The 16,446-nt window shown below is 41.2% G+C and overlaps 1 protein-coding gene across 9 annotated transcripts in view; it reads left to right on the plus strand.

Annotated features, from left to right (window-relative positions):
* The window catches only part of TNRC6A (trinucleotide repeat containing adaptor 6A), a 105,526-nt gene that overhangs the window by 79,322 nt on the left and 9,758 nt on the right, over positions 1 to 16,446 (plus strand). For all 9 annotated transcript variants that reach the window (XM_055090094.1, XM_028499484.1, XM_028499487.1 and 6 more), the window contains 2 exons: positions 4,563 to 4,694; positions 15,772 to 15,930. In XM_055090094.1, the coding sequence (XP_054946069.1) occupies positions 4,563 to 4,694; positions 15,772 to 15,930 (291 nt within the window). The remainder of the gene's footprint in view (positions 1 to 4,562; positions 4,695 to 15,771; positions 15,931 to 16,446) is intronic.

Below are 16,446 nucleotides of genomic sequence, written 5' to 3' on the forward strand. Positions count from 1 at the left end.
CTGAATTCTTTTTCAGGTAGACTGCCTATTTCCTCTTCATTTGTTTGGTCTGGTGGGTTTTTACCTTGCTCCTTCATCTGCTATGTGTTTCTCTGTTTCCTCGTTTTGCTTAACTTACTGTGTTTGGGGGTCTCCTTTTTGCAGGCTGCAGGTTCGTAGTTCCCTTTGTTTTTGGTGTCTGTCCCCAGTGGCTAAGGTTGGTTCAGTGGGTTGTGTAGGCTTCCTGGTGGAGGGGACTAGTGCCTGTGTTCTGGTGGATGAGGCTGGATCTTGTCTTTCTGGTGGGCAGGTCCACGTCTGGTGGTGTGTTTTGGGGTGTCTGTGGCCTTATTATGATTTTAGGCAGCCTCTCTGCTAATGGGTGGGGTTGTGTTCCTGTCTTGCTAGTTGTTTGCCATAGGGTGTCCAGCACTGTAGCTCGCTGGTCGTTGAGTGACGCTGGGTGTTGGTGTTGAGATGGAGATCTCTGGGAGATTTTCGCCGTTTGATATTACATGGAGCTGGGAGGTCTCTTGTGGACCAGTATCCTGAAGTTGGCTCTCCCACGTCAGAGGCACAGCACTGACTCCTGGTTACAGCACCAAGAGCCTTTCATCCACACGGCTCAGAATAAAAGGGAGAAAAAGTGTAAGGAAAGAAAGAAAGAAAGAGAGAGTGAAAGAGGCTAAAATAAAATAAAGTAAGATAAAATAAAGTTATTAAAATAAAATATAATTATTAAGAAAAAAAATTTTTTAAGTAAAAAACAAGAAAAACGGAGGGACAGAACCCTAGGACAAATGGTGAAAGCAAAGCTATACAGACAAAATCTCACACAGAAGCATACACATACACACTCACAAAAAGAGGAAAAGGAGAAAAAAATAATACATCTTGCTCTCAAAGTCCACCTCCTCGATTTGGGATGATTCGTTGTCTAGTCAGCCATTCCACAGATGCAGGGTACATCAAGTTGATTGTGGAGATTTACCCCACTGCTCCTGAGGCTGCTGGGAGAGATTTCCCTTTCTCTTCTTTATTCGTACAGCTCCCGGGGTTCATCTGCGTGCAGGTCGCCCGAGGGCATCTATTCTTCGCTCAGACGGGTGGGGGGCGGCGGTTAAAGGAGCAGCTGATTCAGGGGCTCTGGCTCACTCAGGCCCGGGGGGGGAGCGAGGGGCATGGGGTGCAGGGCGAGCCTGCGGCAGCAGAGACCAGTACCCGCCCCGGCGGGTGAGCAGACAAGCCTCTCGGGCTGGTGAGTGCTGGTCGGCACCGATCCTCTGTGCGGGAATCTCTCCACTTTGCCCTCCGCACCCCTGTTGTTGTGCTCTCCTCCGCGGCTCCAAAGCTTCACCCCTCCGCCACCCGTAGTCTCCGCCCGCGAAGGGGCTTCTAGTGTGTGGGAACCTTTCCTCCTTCACGGCTGCCTCCCACTGGTGCAGGTCCCGTCTCTAGTCTTTTGTCTCTGTTTATTCTTTTTTCTTTTGTCCTACCCAGCTACGTGGGGGAGTTTCTTGTCTTTTGGGAGATCTGAGGTCTTCTGCCAGCGTTCAGTGGGTGTCCTGTAGTAGGAGTTGTTCCACGTGTAGATGTATTTCTGATGTGTCTGTGGGGAGGAAGGTGATCTCCACGTCTTACTCTTCTGCCATCTTCCCCCTCCGAATGTGACTCTTCTTGTGCCTTTGAATATATTTTGACCTTTGATTGTTCACACCCTATTTTACTTTTTCTTTCTCTCTTGTAAACCAGCTTTGTTGGTTAACAGGCCCACTTTTGTTGAAGACAGTCAGTTAAGTAGCATGTTCTGGGCTGTGGGCAGGAGTTGGGCCTGCTCTTGCCCCTGGTGCTGTTTCACTTTGGCTGAACCTGATACATGATTTGGTTCTCCCTGGTATTGACATGGACTCTCAGCTAGGACATAGGTGGAACTTTGAGTTTTAGGGGTTGTTAGCAATCTCTTTACATTCCCTTGTCAGTTAGCACTGTAGGTGAATACCAGAGAAGCCAGGTTATCCCAGAGACAACAGTATAGTGGTAAAAGAATACCCAAGTGTACACTGAGAGGTTTTGGTCTCACTAGTGAAAGGAAGTGACTCTCACTGATTACATACTGGACATATAAATTGGGCCAATGAGGAGATAAGTTTCTAAATAAGGGATTTCCTAGCCTCGCTACCCTTACAGCAATAGACTTCTTCTTGATTAAGAAAGTCTGCTTAGCGGCTTCCCTGGTGGCGCAGTGGTTAAGAATCCACCTGCCAATACAGGGGAAATGGGTTCAAGCCCTGGTTTGGGAAGATCCCACATGCCACAGAGCAACTAAACCTCTGCGCCACAACTACTGAGCCCATGTGCCACAACTACTGAAGCGTGTGCACCTAGAGCCCGTGCTCCACAACAAGAGAAGCCACCGCAATGAGAAGCCTGCGCACCACAACGAAGAGTAGCCCCCGCTTGCTGCAACTAGAGAAAGCCCACGCACAGCAACGAAGACCCAACACAGCCATAAATAAATAAATAAAATAAGTACATTTATTTAAAAAAAAAAAAAAAAAAAAAAAGAGTAAGTCTGCTTAACCCAGGCAAGCACCAGTATGGTGGTCTGAATCAGGCATTGGCAAACTACAGCCCATTGGTCAAATTTGGCCAGCTGCCTGATTTTATAAATAAAATTTTATTGGAACACAGCTATGCTCTTTTGTTAATGTATTTCCTGTGGCTGCTTTTGTGCTGTAACAACAGAGTTGCATAGAGACACTGAGACCATGTGACCCATAGGCCCTAAGATATTTACTGTCTAAACCTTTACAGAAAAAACTTGCCAAGTATTGGGTCTAATTAACGAGTCCAGAGAGCAGCAAATTTAATTACTCTCTCCAAATAGGGCTGATATTAGAGAATTTATATTATTAAAGTTTTAAGCTTGACCTGGTATCACAGGGACTCATCAGACCCAACTATGTAAAAACCATTTGTTTTTATAACTTTAGACTAAGAACCACCTCGATGTGTGTTAAACAAAGATTGTGGCTCCCTCTGAAAAGTTTTCTTTTTTTCTTTTTTTTATGGTCGTGCCACATGGCATGTAGGATCTTAGTGTGAGTTTCAGCACTGGGAAGATTGAAGCAAGAAAGTAATAGAACCTGACTTACTTTTTAAGAACTCATCCTGACTTACTTTTCGTTGTGTGCCCATGTGTATACTTTTATTTTTTTATTATTTTTTTAAACTGTATTTTTAAAATAAATTTTATTTATTTATTTATTTATTTTTGGCTGCGTTGGGTCTTTATTGCGGCTCCCGGGCTCTCTCTAGTTGTGGTGCACAGGCTCTCTCTAGTTGTGGTGCGCAGGCTTCTCGTTGCGGTGGCTTCTCTTGTTATGGAGCACAGGCTCTAGGCGTGCATGCTTCAGTAGTTGTGGCACGAGGGCTCAGTAATTGTGGCTCGTGGGCTCTAGAACGCAGGCTCAGTAGTTGTGGCATGTGGGATCTTCCTGGACCAGGGATCGAACCTGTGTCCCCTGCATTGGCAGGTGGATTCTTAACCATTGCACCACCAGGGAAGTCCCTATACTTGTAATTTATTACCCTGTCCATACTTCAGCTTAAGAAAACATCTATCATCAATTCTTTTTTGGGGGGCGGGCGGGGGCAGGACACGCTGCACAGCTTTTGGGATCTTAGTTCCCTGATCAGGGATCGAATCCGTCCCGCCTGCAGTGGAAGCAGGGAATTCCAAAAAGTTTTCATTTTTAACAAACATCTCAGATTATTCTGTTGATGATGGTCCCCAGGATCACACTTTAAGAAACACTGGCTTAATGGTCAGTTTTCTGACTATAGGATCTAAGGTAGAAGTTTCCATCTTTGTTCCAAGAGAATATATAAGTCTGATGTGTGTCATCAGCAGAGTTCAAGTAAGTTGCACCTTGGGATACGGGAGTCTTGCCCTAAGGTACAATTGTTAGAGCAGGACATTTTTACTTTTAAATGATAATATCCTTTGGTGGGTCAGGCAGTTGAAAATGGTTTATAAGCAAAAGTTAGCAACTGAAAGTGATCATATGTAATTCTTCTCTTGGGAAGTACCTAAAGAGGTATATTTTAATAGAGAGATAAACTTTAATATTTGCCTGTCATAGAATTTTCTGTTATTTTGCCAAGGAATTTAAAAATAATCAAAATTATATGGCGTAGTTTCCCACAGTTAATGCAATTATAGTACTAACAGTTTTATGGTACTAACAGTTTTGAACATGTTATATTAATGAGTGTTAGACAAGCTATTTAGGACTTCTGTGTGTTGCTTTCTTTGATAATCTAGCCATGGCTCGCTCTTCTGACGTTGTTTCTGCGTGACATCGGCCAGGAGTCCAGAGTGTCTGTCCTGCCTGCCTTGCCTTTGTCTATAATCATTTGGCTGTGCCACATTTGCAGGATGATATTTATTAAGGAGCATTAGGATTGAAAACATTAGATTAGCTACATATGTTTTTCTAGAAAATGAAAGTTGTGGTACCAGAAGGAAAATATGCTATATTTTATAAAGTGGTTTTTAAAAATTATTATCTTATTTTTAGGCTTGAACTCAAACTTGAATGTAAATATGGATATGAACAGTATTAAAGAGCCACAGTCAAGACTAAGGAAGTGGACTACAGTGGACAGCATTTCTGTGAACACATCTTTGGATCAAAACTCCAGCAAACATGGTATAAAATACATTCTTATATTTTGACTTAAAAAAAATAACTGTAGAATACTAAATTTAGGCTTTATTTTATTTTATTTTAAATATATATTTTCATAGCTAAATTCTCTTAAGAACCTTTTCTCATTATTAAAAAGTGCTTTATTAGTTATTAAATCTTAGTTAAAACCAAAAAAAATTACCTTTATTGTGCTATTGTGAAGAACAGATCAGATTACACATTTATTTTTTAATTATTCCCTCTTTAGATGGTCATTTAGTATTTTGCTATTATTTTATTGTTTTAGTGTTCTACTTAACATTTACTCAATTTAATCTGATATAAGGGATTAAAAACTTCCACCATAATTTGATTTCTAACAGTTTCTTTCCATTCATCTAGTAATTGTTAATGGAGTATTTTCTGCTTTCCAAGAACTGTGCTAGACCACCTGGAATACATAGATACATATGTACATACATGCGCACAATTGACTGTATGTAAACAAGTAAAAATACTTGCCTTGAAGAAGCTCATTGTTTGGTAGCAAAAATAAACATGTAAACAGCTTTACTACACTGTGATAGGTGCTATAAAAGTTAATACATACAATAGGATAAATAGTGTAAGAATGTGAAATCTAATGGAGAAGTGAGTCAGGAATAACAAACCATGGGTCTGAACTGAGTCTTCAGGTTTACCAAAGGAGTGGAGAAAGAACACCATGGAGAGGATAGCATGTGAAACGTTCAAAGACAGGACCTCCTGGTGAGTTCTGCTAGGTGGGCATGTCTGGGGGTGAAGGTACAAGTGAGAGAAAGGAGGAAGATGTAGCTGCAATAGTAGGTATTGAGCAATCATGGAAAACTTCTGTGCCAAAAAAGTCACTTTAAACATGAAAATGGTGGATATCTAAAGGCACCTAAGGCTTAAAGGAGCCTAAGTGAGAAAGAGGGCAACGGACATGAGAAGACGGAGTGCATTGAAGAGAGTGTTAGAATTAAGGACAAAAGGGCTTGATAACTAACTTAATTCATTCTGCAAATATATGATTATCTGTGATGTGACTCCTGTGCTTCTTGCCTTCCTCGGTCCAACCCTATACCTTACCCTGGGCTCAAGAGTCATTTCCAAGAAGCCTCCTCCAGGCTTTGTGTTCGAATAGCACCTCTTATGTGTATCTGTCTTGTGTAAGTATCCATTTAGGCCTGTTTCCGTCACAGGACATAAATTCCTGGAGGAGAGAGTCTATGCTTTGCTTACCTGTAGCCCCACCGAGCACACTGCAACACTCGAGGGACATTTGCTAGGTGAAAAGGATGAGTGGACGGTAATGCGGTTAATGGTAGAATAAATGTAGGAATTGAAGCAGGCCTGTTGGGACAGATAATACATGGATTTTAGACTTGTTGAGTGTGGTATTTTAGGGATAGCTCAACGTGGAGAAAAGCCCAGTAAGAAATTAGAATTAGAGGCCTGGTACTCAGAAGAAAAATCTGGGCGAGAGTAAGATTTTGTGTTCATCAGAATGTTGGTGTCATCGACACGGACGAGGTTGCCCAGAGAGACGGCGCATAGAAGGGAATAAGGACACACGATCCTAGAGCCAGTAGTAGTAAAGAAACTTGGAGAAGAATGGGTAGAGAGATAGGACGTGGAGACCCAGCAGAATGTTTCTGCTGTATGGTTTTCTGTCTTCTCTGATTAAAATGAATTTTTCCACGTCTGTTTTGCGTGTCTGACCCTCAGTTTCTTTGTAAAAATGTTTCCTTCCTCTCACTGCTGTTTCAGGTGTAATGTATATCGTATATTCTCAAGTGCTCGGCATACTTAACCTAGGGCATACTGGTATGTATATAGTATGCGTTATATAAATGGTGTGTCCTCATGCAGCATAGGTTTTGAAGGCAGATAGACTTGGGATTTGATCCCAGTCCTTAACCTCTTTAAGCCACAGTGTTTGCATCTGTAAAGTGGAAACAATACATCATAGAACTGTTGAGGATTGAATGAGATAATGACTATTCAGCTCCTGTCTCATTGCCTGGCATGTGACATGCAGGTAGTGGGTGGTGGTGTCTTCTAATAAGCAGCCTATTATAAGTTTGTTTTCATTCAATTCAATTAGTAATTTTATATTTTAATTTTTAATTTTGTATATATCTTTTTTTTACTTAGTATCTGCTTTTTATCATTTTTTTCATCATGCGTTTTATTGTTTGATTTTGCATAAACCTGGAATGTGAGCAGTGAGTTTTTGTTTTTTAGTAATTAGCTTAAACAATAAATAGCTTTATTCCTGTATACATAGCAATCTAATGAACATATTCTAGTAACGTTCTCTTCTTCAGAATAAGGAGGTTGATGTTCTTCCTCCTTTACTTGAGTGTAGGTTCCTGTTATTCTTTTTTTTTTTAAATTAAAATATAGTTGATGTTCAATATTATGGAAGTTACAGGTGTACAATATAGTGATTCACAATTTTTAAATGTTATACTCCATTTGTAGTTATTGCAAAATATTGGCTAAATTCCTTGTGTTGTACAGTATATCCTTGTAGCTTATTTTATACTTAATAGTTTGTGCCTCTTAATCCCCTATGCTTATCTTGCCCCTCTCCCCACTGGTAACTACTAGTTCTCTATATCTGAATCTGTTTCTTTTTTGTTATATTCACTAGTTTGTTGTATTTTTTTAGATTCCACATATAGGTGATATACAGTATCCTTCTCTGTCTGACATATTTTACTCAGCATAATGCCCTTAAGGTTCGTCCATGTTGTTGTAAATGGCAGAATTTTCTTCTTTCTCCAGGCTGAATATTATTCCTTGTATATGTATACAACACCTTCTTCATTCATTGATGGACACTCAGGTTGTTTCCATATCTTGGTTATTGTGAATAATGATGCAATAAACTTGCAGATATCTTTTTGATATCCTGTTTTCATCTCTCTTGGATATATACCCAGAAGTGGGATTGCTGGGTCATCAGTAGTTGTATTTTTAATTTTTTGAGAAACCTCCATACCGTTTTCCACAGTGGCTGTGCCAATTTACGTTCCCACCAACAGTGTACAATGTTCCCTTTTCTCCACATCCTCATCAGTATTTGTTGTTTGTGGTCTTTTTGATGATAGCCATTCTGACAGTGAGAGCTGATATCTCGTTGTGGTTTTGATTTGCATTTCCCTGATGATTAGCGATGTTGAGCATCTTTTCATGTGCCTGTTGGCCATCTGCATGTCCTCTTTGCAAAACTGTTCAGGTCTTCTGCTCAGTTTTAAATTGGATGTTGTTTTTTTTTAATATATGTTGAGTTATATGAGCTGTTATATATTCTGGATATTAACGGCTTATCAGTCATATCATTTGCAAGTATTTTTTCCCATTCATTAGGTTGTCTTTTCGTTGTCAATGGTTTCCTTTGCTGTGCAAAAGCTTTTAAGTTTAATTCGGTCCCATTTGTTTATTTTTGTTTATTTTTTAAAAAATAAATTTATTTATTTATTTTTGGCTGCGTCTGGCCTTTGTTGCCGCGCACAGGCTTTTCTCTTGTTGCCGCAAGCAGGGTCTACTCTTTGTTGCGGTGCGCGGGCTTCTCATTGCAGTGGCTTCTCTTGTTGCGGAGCACAGGCTCTAGGTGCGTGAGCTTCAGTAGTTGTGGTACACGGGCTCAGTAGTTGTGGCTCGCGGGCTCTAGAGCACAGGCTCAGTAGTTGTGGCGCACAGGCTTAGTTGCTCTGTGGCATGTGGGATCTTCCCCGTCCAGGGCTCGAACCCATCTCCCCTGCATTGGCAGGTGGATTCTTAGCCACTGCACCACCAGGGAAGCCCCATTTTTAAATTTTTGCTTTTATTTCCTTTGCTTTAGGAGACAGATCCAAAAAAATACTGCTACGATTTATCTCAAAGAGTGTTTTGCCTATGTTTTCCTCTGGGAGTTTTATGGTTTCTGGTCTTACATTTAGGTCTTCAGTCAATTTTTAATTTATTTTTGTATATGGTGTTAGAGAATGTTCTAGTTTCATTTTTTTCCATGCAGCTGCCCAGTCTTCCCAGCACCACTTATTGAAGAGACTGTCTTTTTTCTCCATTGTATGTTCTTGTCTCCTTTGTCCTAGATTAATTGGCCATAAGTGCGTAAGTTTATTCTACTGTTCTTTATTTACTTAACTTGACATCTTGAAACTGTCATTTTTTCTTTTTTAAAATTATTTTTGTATTGTTAATACAAATTACTAAATTTTTATATGCTTCCCCACCCCCAAAATGTTCTCATTTTCTTTACTTTAGCAGGCCCTGTAACGAATCTGAACCAGCCCAAGACTAGTAGTCTTCCCTTCATGGATATTCTTTTGAGATCTCCAGGCTTTTACTTTATCCCCTTAAAAATCAAGAATGTTTGATAGAATTTCTTCTCTATGGTTGCTTTTATTCTTTCTTCATTGTCGTATTTTTTCCTTCCTTGTAAAAATGACTTCAGAAATATACCTTGACCTGGTGTGGTTTTGGTCTTCATCTCTAGAAAGAAAGACCAGGTTAGTTTTATATCTGTATATAAGAACCCTCTAAATTTCAAGTCTTAAAGTTTGGGGTTTTGTTTTTTGGGTTTGTTTTTTTTTTTTTTTTAAGCTTTTCGGTCTGTTTAAAGAAAGTGCTTTTTCTTACCATAATAATTCTCTAATTGTTTATACTATCATCATTTTCTCCCCGAAGTGCTCCTCTTTGCTCTGTGGTTCTTTTCCTTCTCTTACTATCTCTCTTTCTCCTGGTAGAGGCTTAGAATCTTCTTCTCAGGCACACTCTTTTTATTTGTTTGCTTTGTGTTCAGTTTTCCTTATATTAAAAAAATAGAGAAATGTTAATCATCTTATTTCCATTATTATTTTGGTGTAGTTTGTTCTTTTGTCCTTATAAAAATAAAATTGCATCTAACTTTGTATTCTCGAAGAGATCCCCAAACTGCTGGTCTGTGTGTTATGTTTTGTTAGACACTATTTTGAAAATAATTTTTTTGAACCAACATCTCTTTAAACATTCAGGAAGTTTCATGTACAGGTTCAGATTTCTGGCATCTCTGTAGAAATGTGAAGATGTGCCAGCACCAAGCTCCAGAGCAGTCACCACCCAGAGTTGAGTGGCTACTGCTCATGTGCTCACTGGCTTATTCTTCCCATTCCCCTCACACCTGTACCTTCCCTCCCATTGGTGGAGAAGTATTTTTTCTGTACTCCCTAACCAGAGAAATATTTCCCTGTAGTCATGTTTCTATCTGAGGAGAGACCATGGGATTTTTTTTCTGTAGGCGACTTGCTTCACTTGTATATAAAACCTGATTGGCCTTAATGGCATTTGTATTTCCATGTTGTAGAAAACGGGGGTTGTTTTTCCATAGTACCAGAGTAGTGTAGAGATCATTCTTTAAGGAGGAATGATCCGATAGCAGTAGTCAGGCTGGGCTGAGATGGGCTGAGCCTGGAGACCGCAGAGGCCTGTGGGGATGCTTGGCTGGCTCTGGTCTTTTGCATCACAATCTTACATGGGTTCTATTTTCATCCCCATCTAGTGAAGCTTAGAGGGCTAGTAAGATAGTTGTGGAGCAGAGAAGAAAGGGCAAATTCAAGAGAATCTTCCGTGTCAGAGATCCCCAAGTACACTGGTTTCCTAGAAGAATTCACAGAACTCAGAAAAACGGCAATACTCATGGTTATGGTTTATTACAGCAAAAGAATACAGATTAAAATCAACAAAGGAAAAAGGCACATAGAACAGAGTCCAGGACAAACCAGGAGAAGCTTTTTGTTGTCCTCTCTCAGTGCAGTTTCTCAGACTTAATTCTCCCAGCAACAATGTGTGAGAACATGTACAAAGTATTGCCAGCCAGAGAAGCTCAGCCAAGCCTTAGTGTCCTCAGTTTTTTGTCAGAGGTCAGTTGTGTAGACATGGAGCACACCTGCTTGTCAGTCTCCAACCCCCTGCAGACCCTTCAGAGTTCAGACAAAAACAGCATGACCCAGGCCCCATGCAAACAAAAACAGATGTTCACCATAAATCACATTGTTATCATAAACTCTCTGGCCTGGCCATGGCCCAGTGTATGCAGAGGAACTCTTATCTGGCATGCTATTCTGTGAGTTACAGGAGCCATCAAGGGCTAGTCCCTGAAGCTCTTTGCCATGTGCAGTCTAGCCCTGTGCTAACCCTTTACTGCACACCTTCCAGAGTCAAAAAACGAGATTCATTAAGGGAAGTAGAGTAGAATGGAGGCAAGGCCGTTTAATAGGGGAATTGTGGGTCAAGTGAGGTTTGGACTGGGGTATTTGTGATACTTCATGGTCCTCAGATTCTGTGACTTACCAGAGTTTATAAAATCCCTTTCCCCTCCTCATTGCCCAGAGACAAGTAAAATGTTCAGGAGCTGGAATACATTTATTTTAGTCTTAGAGTTAGTTGAGGGCAATTGGGAACAGTTTCCAGGAGGCCTGTGATCCCTTAAGCTGAGATATGAAAGATGAACAGGCATTAGCCAGGCAGAGGTGGAAGGAGGGGAAACCATAAGGCGTGAGTAGAGGCTAGAGTTTTAAGAGCCTTACAAACTATTGAAGAGTTTGAATTTTACTCCTCTGTAATGGAGAACTGTTGAAGAGTTTTAAGCTGGAAAGTGACGTGATCAGATTGGCATTTTTGAAGAGGGAGTGCAAAGAACTGGGGAGTAGAAGTGGACAGAGAGATTAGTTAGGAGACTTCTGCCTAATCCAGAGTGTGGTCAAACAAGAGATGACAGTAGTCTGATCTTATGTGTCATTATTCAAAAGCTACATGATCATTTCACAGTATATACAAATAGCAAATCATTTTGTTGTACACTTGAAACTAATATGTTGTATGTCAATTATATCTCAATCAAAGTATTTTAAAAAGAGGGCTTCCCTGGTGGCGCAGTGGTTGAGAGTCCACCTGCCGATGCAGGGGACGCGGGTTCGTGCCCCAGTCCAGGAAGATCCCGCATGCCGCGAATCAGCTGGGCCCGTGAGCCGTGGCCAAATTTAAAAAAGAAATGCATATTAAATGTGTAAGTTATAAAGATACCCACTAAACAAAAACTATAAGCCTTCCAGTTTCAGAAAAGATAAATCAACATTTTCAAAGTTTTTAAAGAATCTATAAAGAAATTAAAAGAAATTCATATTGATTCATAAAGCAAAATCTGACTCTATGCTGTATACAGGGGGACCCAGAACAAAATAATTCAGAAATCTTTGCAATCACAGGAGGAGAAAAAAGAGCCAGGTAGGCAGCAGGATTGACAGGACTTAGTGAGTTTAAAATAATAGGGAAGAGCCAGGAGAGACTCTTGTTTTCTGACTTAAGTAACACCATATCATTGTTCCTCTGATTAGTATTAAAAGGATATTTTGTTACATTCATTCCTTCCCTTTTCATTGGATTTTATCTTGAAACTTCGACTAAACTTGGCTTAAAGGTCAGTTTGCTGGTTTGTACACATTGGACTGATGATTATCAGAAATTAAAGGTGAAGCGCTTCCCTGGTGGCACAGTGGTTGAGAGTCCGCCTGCCGATGCAGGGGACACGGGTTCGTGCCCCGGTCCGGGAAGATCCCACATGCCGCGGAGCGGCTGGGCCCGTGAGCCATGGCCGCTGAACCTGTGTGTCTGGAGCCTGTGCTCCACAGCAGTGAGAGGCCCACGTACCACAAAAAAAAAAAAAAAAAAAAATGTGAAATTGTCATGTAATTGAAGGAACATTGGAATATGAAATCAAGCAGCCCTGAATTCTAAGCTAATTTGCCACACGGTGGTATATCACATTTGGAATTTTCCTTAAGAGAGGGAGTGGGAGCTGAGACAATGGCAAAATGTCAAAATAAATATGGACCCTAGATTGACACCTACCTCCGCTACTAATTAGCTCTGCTATTTATTAGCTGCTGGCAAGTAACTTAACCTTTCTGAACTTTGGTCCCTCATCTGCTAAATGGGAGTAATAATAGTATCGCTTATGATGTTTTGAGGATTGATAAGGCAATAACTCTGAAGCGCCTAAGCACTAGAACAGGGTTAGACACGTAAGTGGCCAATGGGTCTCAGCCTTCATCATTATTGTTATTGCCGTCATTGTCATCACATGAGTGCCCTACCTCTAAGACAGCACCATTTCTCCAGTGTAAATCCAGCTCTATTTGCTTAAACTAAACCTGCCACATAAATTTTAACATTTCATTTTTCTGATACTCTCCCATGCAGTGTCTAATAGAATGTAATTGGATCGTGGCTTCCACTTAAGTTATGTCTATTGTCCTTTTTAATAAAATGAAGTTTGAATAAGTAGATATTGTTTTTTTTTAAAAAGGGGGGCAGATGCTTTCATCATTGCTGGTTCTTGTGTAAGAATCACTTCAAATTTGGCAGTTATGCTTACTTACTGTATTACTTGCAACTACTACTTTATATATCCCACTTTATTTCCAAGTAGTTTTAATTAGGCTAAGATACATAGTTCACTAAGATAAAAGTAATAACTAGATGAGGAAGCCAGAGAAGAGAGGGAGATGGAATTGGTGGAATAACTGAATCAAGTCAGGGATCGGTTAGTGCCCACCAGTGTGTGGCATGAGGTCCTATATTTTACCAGAAGCTCATAGCTGGAGCAGCCTTGAGTCCATGAACCAGGGCTTTCCTTACATCTGTTTCAAACTCTACATGAATGGACAAGACACTTGGTTTTCCTTTTGTTGTCAAATCCAAGTTCATCGGGTGCGCAGTGAGGCCAAACAAACTGAAATGTCGGAGTTTGGAATAGAGAAAGGAGTATTGCAAACAAGGAGAATGGACAGCTTGTGCTCAAAAAGCCCAAACTCCCCAGTGGTTTTCAGGGGGGGGAAGAATTTTTAAAGGTGAAATTGGGGTGGGGGGGCTACAAGGGGTGTAACCTTCCTCTGATTGATTGGTGGGGAAATAACAGGGTGGTGTTTCAGAAGTCTCCATCGTTAGCCCTCTGGTCCCATCCATTCTGTGGTCCAGTGTTTGTGATCAGCCTGAAGTTACCATCCTCCACCTGGGTTGGGGGCCTCAGTTCCTGTAGAAGAACTCAGATTTCTATCAGGTTGTTATGTATATCATTTGAGGAGGAACCAGGATCTGGCGGGTGGCTACACTATTGTTTCTTGACTGCCTTTCCTTTGTTTCTGCGTTCCCTTGCTCCCCAGATTAGTAACTGTTTGAATCTGCCCTTTGGAGCTCAGGGAAGGTCTAGGAGGCTGAAACCTATTTTCTGCAAACAAGAAATGGGGGACATGGAATGGCTTTTGTACACCGGAGGGCCCCACAGGGACCTGCTCAGTTTCACTTTCTTCACCCTTCCTCCTCCCCATTCCAGAAATTGTACCTCCTTCGATCAAGTTATTGAAGCTAGAAATTTAAGAGGCATTCTCTTTTTCAAAAAGTTTGAGATAATTTACATATAATACAATTTCTCCTTTTAAAGTATAAAATTCTGTGGCTTTCAGTAACATTCTCAGAGTTGGGTATCCATCGAACAATCAACTTTTTTTTTTTTTTTTTTTTTTTTTTTGTCTGCGTTGGGTCTTGTTGCTGCACGTGGGCTTTCTCTAGTTGCGGTGAGCAGGGGCTACTCTTTGTTGTGGTGCGCAGGCTTCTCTGCGGTGGCTTCTCTTGTTGCAGAGCACAGGCTCTAGGCGCGCGGGCTTCAGTAGTTGCGGCACGCGAGCTCAGTAGTTGTGGCTCACAGGCTCAGTAGTTGTGGTGCACGGGCTTAGTTGCTCTGCAGCATGTTGGATCTTCCCAGACCAGGGCTTGAACCCGTGTCCCCTGCATTGGCAGGTGGATTCTTAACCACTGCGCCACCAGGGAAGCCCCACACAATCAACTTTTGAACATTTTCCTTACCCTAGAAGAACCCCTTAGGTGTCATTCCTCCCACCTCCATTTTCCCATCTCTCTAGCCATAAGTAAAAACTAATATTTTTGTTTTCTATAGATTTGTCTGTACTGGACATTTCATATAAGTGGAAGCATATAATATCTGGTCTTTTATGACTGACATGTTTAGCGTAGTGTAATGTTTTCGAGGTTCATCCATGTTGTAGCATGCACGTGTATTTCACTCCTTTTTATAGTTGAATTGGATAATATGTACCACATTTTGTTCATGCATTCATCGGTTGATGGATATTTGGGCCTGAGAGATATTCTTGATTTCTTCCTTTCTCCAGTCTGCACATTGAGTCCATCTGTGAATAATACCCATTCTGCTTCCAGAATACATAGTTTATGCATCTTTTGTGTCTCCTAATGGTCTCCCTACTTCTATGCTAGCCTTCCTTCCATTTCCCACACTGCAGCAAATGTGACCTCAAAACAAATGGGATTGTATTACTTCCCTTCCTAAAACCCCTCAGTATAAAGAACTCCTTGCCAAGTCCTACAAAGCCCTGTCTGAGGGTGTTATAAATTCTGATGCCTTCGGGGAACAGGCAGGGCATAGGCCAGTCTGGAGTGGTAGGGCCTGGGATAGCTAGAGTGTGCACCCCCCACCTCAGGATCTTTGAATTCCAAGCATTTAAAACAAAATGTACTTGGCCATCCCTGCCCTTCAAGATCAGGGCCCCACTCCTTCATGTTGTTCTCTCTCCCGTTTACTGTTTTTCAGGCAAAATGCGCTTTCAGTTCCTCAAATGTGCTGAACAGTTTTTCTTCTCAAGTCTTTGTGCAAGCCGCGCCCACTGGCTAGAATCTTTTCCCCCAGACTCCTTCCGTGCGGTCCCTGCCCCTCCTTGACACATTGTCTCCTCTGCCCTCTGTCCATTTACTTGGCTTTTTGTGAGAATATACTGTCGTTGTGGGCAAGGACCTCATTCATATCAGAGACTAGAAGTGATTGAAGTCTGGAAGAAAGCGCAGGGCTTTCTTTCCTCTTCACATCTTCATAGAATCTACAGAACAGTTTGGAACCCACAGATCTAATAAAAAGTTTTCTTGCTATATTTGACAAACTACAAGAAATAAATGTGATATTATATTTTGCTCATGTTTCCCTTCCATTTTCTCTTTTTAGGTGCTATTTCAAGTGGTTTCAGGCTGGAAGAGTCTCCATTTGTTCCCTATGACTTTATGAACAGCAGTACTTCACCAGCCAGTCCTCCGGGTTCAGTAGGAGATGGCTGGCCACGTGCCAAATCGCCTAACGGCTCTAGCAGTGTTAATTGGCCACCAGGTAAAATGCCAGCATCTTCTATGAGAGTTTGTGTCCATTAAGATTTCGATACCTCTAGATATACTAATGATTTGGCCTTGATTCTGTGTGATTGGACTGAACTACGTGAAGGATGAGGAAGAACACAGAAATGCGAATGGGAAGTTGAGCCCAGGTCTTGGGCTGATGAGTAACCTGGCCCATTACCGGTGCCTTTATGCTCCAATCTGTGAAGGTGGGATTAGTCCCACAAAGGGATTAGGCCAGTGCGAAGAATGATATAAACCTTCATTCATTGTTCTTCTCTAGCTCTGTCTGGGGACAGAGGTGACAGCATTTCCATTTGCTGCGGAATCACCAGAAATGCACCTGTGACCTGTTTCATCCTATCCAAGTTGCTGTGGCTTTGTGATTTGTAATAAAGCACTTTAAAATGTTACTTTTAAGAATATATAAACCCAGAAAAAATTTGCAAGTTATTCATAAAAAACCAGTTTATATTAATTGTGATATTGAGTCAGCCTGTTAGGGTATTGG

Source organism: Physeter macrocephalus, chromosome 14 (assembly GCF_002837175.3).
Source record: "Physeter macrocephalus isolate SW-GA chromosome 14, ASM283717v5, whole genome shotgun sequence".
NCBI classification, from domain to species: Eukaryota; Metazoa; Chordata; class Mammalia; order Artiodactyla; family Physeteridae; genus Physeter; species Physeter macrocephalus.